Below are 4336 nucleotides of genomic sequence, written 5' to 3'. Positions count from 1 at the left end.
CTAGCAAGGCAAGTTTAAGCATCTGATTTTCCATGGTATCTTGGCTCAACTAATGAATCCCCAGATGATTCTCAGTTTTCTTTGAAATTAGCCACCATGTTTAAGAGGCAACCCTGAAATATCATCCCCACTCTTGCCTTTAGTTCCTTCTATGCTCTTACCTATGAGACCTGTGATACTTGTGATTGCCATACTTGCCTCTACCTATTATCCAAAATTATTTAATTACACAAGATAGAAAGAAATACATATGTTTGCCTATGGAAGGGAGTTCTTGAGATATCAACCATAGAATTACTCCATTAGGTGTTCCCCCTTTTTAATACTACAATTTGTACCAACAGCCCTTAACATAGAAGAGGCAAGGAAAGAACAAACTTCACCTGTTCCTCAGGAAAGTGCTGACCTGCTAACAGGAAAGAAGAAAAATCTGCAGCAGTTCCCACACTTTGCTGGGAAGAGACTCCTCCCTGTGGTGGCAATCTGCTTGAACCAATGCCAAGTACCTCCCATGACCCCTGTCCCCTCAACAACACTGTTACTCATTTCAAGGGCCCCTCCTTGAAATCTTCTTATAAAAACCCAATCTTCTCTGACCTGACAAACCATTGCAAATCCCTGCAAGACAGGTGAGTAGAACCTGAGAGAAGATGAGACCTCATGGCAAGGGTTTTACTCTACATATTGGGGGAAAGGTACAGGAGAATTGCTGTCAGACACAGAGGAGCTCTGATCTCAGCACAGCCGGGTTGGCAGTTCTCATGGTGTAGGAGAGAGTACAGACTTTCCAGTTCTTTCCAGAACTATACAAGGGGACAGATGTCACTGGGATCAATTTGTTCCTAGGGGACTAAACAATGGAAAGACAAGGAAGAGGAGGGATATCTCTGCATGCCCTCTCTCCAATCACGCTTTCCTTAGTGATCTCTGATTGCTTCCTCAGATCCCAGACATGATGCTGCCTCCCACAGCCCTCCACAGCATGTCCTGGATGCTGCTTTCCTGCCTCATGTTCCTGGCTCAGGTCCAAGGTGAGCTCTCACTGTTTCTCGGATGGGAGCCTTGTGAATGCTCAGGGCCAAGAAGAAGAGGAAGGCTCCCATGGTAGTGGTGGCATAAATCCCCACACAAAGAAATTGCCTAGAATTTGTCTGTCATCACTCCTTCCTTCAGGGTAACCAGGGGTGGCAGGCGTCCCAGTGGTCCTCTAGCCCTGTAAGGAGGTCATTTCCTTAGTTTTGCCTTAGCAAGTTTTGTTGATAGGTCAAAGAGGAAAAGTGTGAAGGGTCAGTAATGAGATACAGTGAAGGAGAATGAGGACCCAGTGCAAGAATGGTCAGCCTAGAGTGGGGGAGGGTTGGACTTAGAAGAAGGATGAAAGAAAAGAAGATTCCTCATTTAGTGGGGTCGGTTCAAGATCCAGAAATCCTGAGAGTGTTGGCAATGAAGAAAGGCAGTCAGGACTTTGGCATCACTTCCCCAAGCACTGGCCTCATACGTATTCCCTTGGGCCATCTCCTTACCCTGGTCCCCACTGTCCTATTTACTTCTTCCTTCTCTTTGGTTTCCTTCCACCCTAGGTGAAGACTCCCAGAATGATGTGCCCGCTCCACGGATCAGCTGTCCCAAAGGCTCCAAGATTTATGCCTCCCACTGCTATGCCTTCTTTATGTCACCAAAATCCTGGGTGGATGCTGATGTGAGTACTTGGATTTTCAGTTAGAGGTTTTAAGGGCAAGTACATTAGAGACCTGAGGAGGGGGTGGGTTCCATTCTCCAGTATTTCTTGGGCACAAGATTGAGCACACACATCTTTTGCATATATACCCCTGTCCCCTATCTCTGCTCTGCCCTCCACCCAGTGATGTCTCAGTCTCCCTCTGAGTCTCTCCCTTCCCCACACAGTTGGCCTGCCAGAAGAGGCCCTCGGGACACCTTGTGTCTGTGTTCAGTGGGGCTGAGGCATCCTTTGTGGCCTCCCTGATCAAGAACAGTGCGAACACCTACTCAAATATCTGGATTGGGCTCCATGACCCCACAGAGGTATGAACTCATCTTCTCTTCCTAACTCTCACATTGCTATTACCCCCCAGGCTCACTCCCTGTTCCTTGTGCCTGTCCTTAAAGAGCCCTGGAGCTCAGAGATCATAAGGGGGAAAGGGAGGGCTTTGCATCAACTGAACAGCTGAATTCTGTGCAAATCCCTTATCTCCAGCTGAGGTGAATCTGCCTCCTGTCACACTTGTACACAATTTGCACGTGAGGCTTTATACTTCAGTTTTCTGAACTTCACAGAGGCTGCACATATTGTGTTGAGGGAATCCTATGTGAAGATAGGATCCATTTTTGTTCTATAGGACAGACATTGTCTTTGGGGTTCAGGGTTAACCACAAATGCACCACTAATGCTGTTCAGCAAGGAACATGTTGCTCTGGGTGGTTCTGTAGGTCTTTGTCATTAATGGTTTGGGAATCTGCCAATAAGAGCAGAGAGTTAGGAAGAGTTTCCCAGAGGAAAGCTCTGGGTCCAGGGCAGCAGCTAGATGAGAGAGCAAATTTGGAGATGCTGGGAAGGGGTCCATGCCAGAACTCTGATGGCCATTCAACCTCACCACACTTTATCTTCTATAGGGCTATGAGCCCAATGCAGGTGGATGGGAGTGGAGTAGTGGTGATCTGCTGAATTACCTTGCCTGGGAGAAAGACCCCTCCACTATTGCAAACCCTGGCTATTGTGGGAGTGTGTCAAGAAGCACAGGTATGTATCAGAAGAGCTTCTTCCTACCCAGAATTTTCCATCCTCTTATTTCCCATTTCTTGGCATGACCTTCAGAGGATCCTTCTGAGCAAGAATTGTAGTGTTGGTTTGTCTTCCCACATTCCCTTTCATCTCTCCTTTCCTTGAGTCTCCTTCTTCTGGTGGATACTGGGTAGGATGAGAGAGAGGCTTTGGATCCTAGACCAGAATCTGGGATGCCTCTCCCTTGGGTTCAAGAGCTCCACCAGCTACATCTACCTGAGCTTCTTTTTCTCTCTAGGATATCTGAGATGGAAAGATTATAGCTGCACTACAAGGCTACCCTACATCTGCAAGTTCAAGGGCTAGCTCTGAAGAGATGTTGGGAGCCGGAGTTTTGCATGCAACTCATCATGGACTTGGGACCAAGTGTAAAGTCTACCACCGAAGAAAATATTCTCCTATACCTCTAAACTTGACCATCTCATAATGACCTTCCCTACTTCTCAGCCCCATTTCAAATCCCTCTGTGTTTTTCATAATTTAACTTCCAAATGGAAAAATTAAAAAATAAAGAGATTTAATCTGTAATTGCCTCTCTTGTGTACTTCTGACTCAAAGAAAAACTCTGAGGAGGAGGAAGTTAGTTGGGAGGGAGATTCTGTGGGTCTTCTTTTTGTACATTTTCACCCTAGTTTCTGGAAAATTGACTTAATTTTCATTGCTACCAGCATGTTAGTGATGGGGTATTTCAGTACTGTTCATGTAGGATTTGGGTTGTGCACATTGTGCACACATTTTGCTGTGCACAGACTCCTCCAGGTCTCTGATGGTATGATATAACCAGTCTAGAGGTTCAGATGATGTTTAGAACAGTACTTCCTAAATTATCAGAGTGAAGGAAAATGAATAGGTTTCATTAATTTTTTTTTTTATCACCTAGAGATTCTTTTAATTAACAGAAAGTGTTTCACCCTCTGAGTCTACCATGACATTTCTTGCCAGACTCCTATGGATGGATATTTAAGTTGTTTACAGTTCTTTTTTTTTTTTTTTTGGTTGGTTATTATTTTTTTAAATTTTTTTATTTTTTATAACCATATATTTTTATCCCCAGGGGTACAGGTCTGTGAATCGCTAGGTTTACACACTTCACAGCACTCACCAAAGCACATACCCTCCCCAATGTCCATAACCCCACCCTCCTTCTCCCAACCCCCCCTCCCCAGCAACCCTCAGTTTGTTTTGTGAGATTAAGAGTCACTTATGGTTTGTCTAGGTTTCATTAATTTTTGAAAAATAGACTATGTATAAATCTAAAAATTAAATTGATAATATAGATAACCAAAATGTAGTCCTAATTTTTTGTCAGTTTTGACAGACATATGAGTGATCTATCAAATTATTGTAAAATTTTGGGGCAGAGGAGTAAAGATGGCAGAGGAGTAGCAGGCTGAGATGACACTAGGTAGCAGGAGATCAGCTGATAGTTATCAAACCATTCCGAACACCTACAAATCCAACAGGAGATCGAAGAGAAGAGCAGCAATTCTAGAAACAGAAAATCAACCACTTTCTGAAAGTGTTTTTTCTTCTAAA

The 4336-nt window shown here is 44.3% G+C and overlaps 1 protein-coding gene across 1 annotated transcript; it reads left to right on the top strand.

Moving 5' to 3' along the window:
* The first annotated feature begins 588 nt into the window (after window positions 1-588).
* LOC131808088 (lithostathine-like) lies at window positions 589-3328 on the top strand. The gene is made up of 6 exons (XM_059134020.1): window positions 589-629; window positions 944-1031; window positions 1581-1699; window positions 1906-2043; window positions 2632-2758; window positions 3039-3328. Exons 2-6 carry the CDS (start codon window positions 953-955, stop codon window positions 3104-3106), a joined length of 531 nt encoding a protein of 176 aa, XP_058990003.1. The 5' UTR covers window positions 589-629; window positions 944-952; the 3' UTR covers window positions 3107-3328.
* The last annotated feature ends 1008 nt before the right edge of the window (window positions 3329-4336 follow it).

Source organism: Mustela lutreola, chromosome 9 (assembly GCF_030435805.1).
Source record: "Mustela lutreola isolate mMusLut2 chromosome 9, mMusLut2.pri, whole genome shotgun sequence".
Lineage (NCBI taxonomy): Eukaryota > Metazoa > Chordata > Mammalia > Carnivora > Mustelidae > Mustela > Mustela lutreola.
Note: the sequence above shows the minus strand (reverse complement) of the source record. Positions and strands in the feature narration are given on the sequence as shown.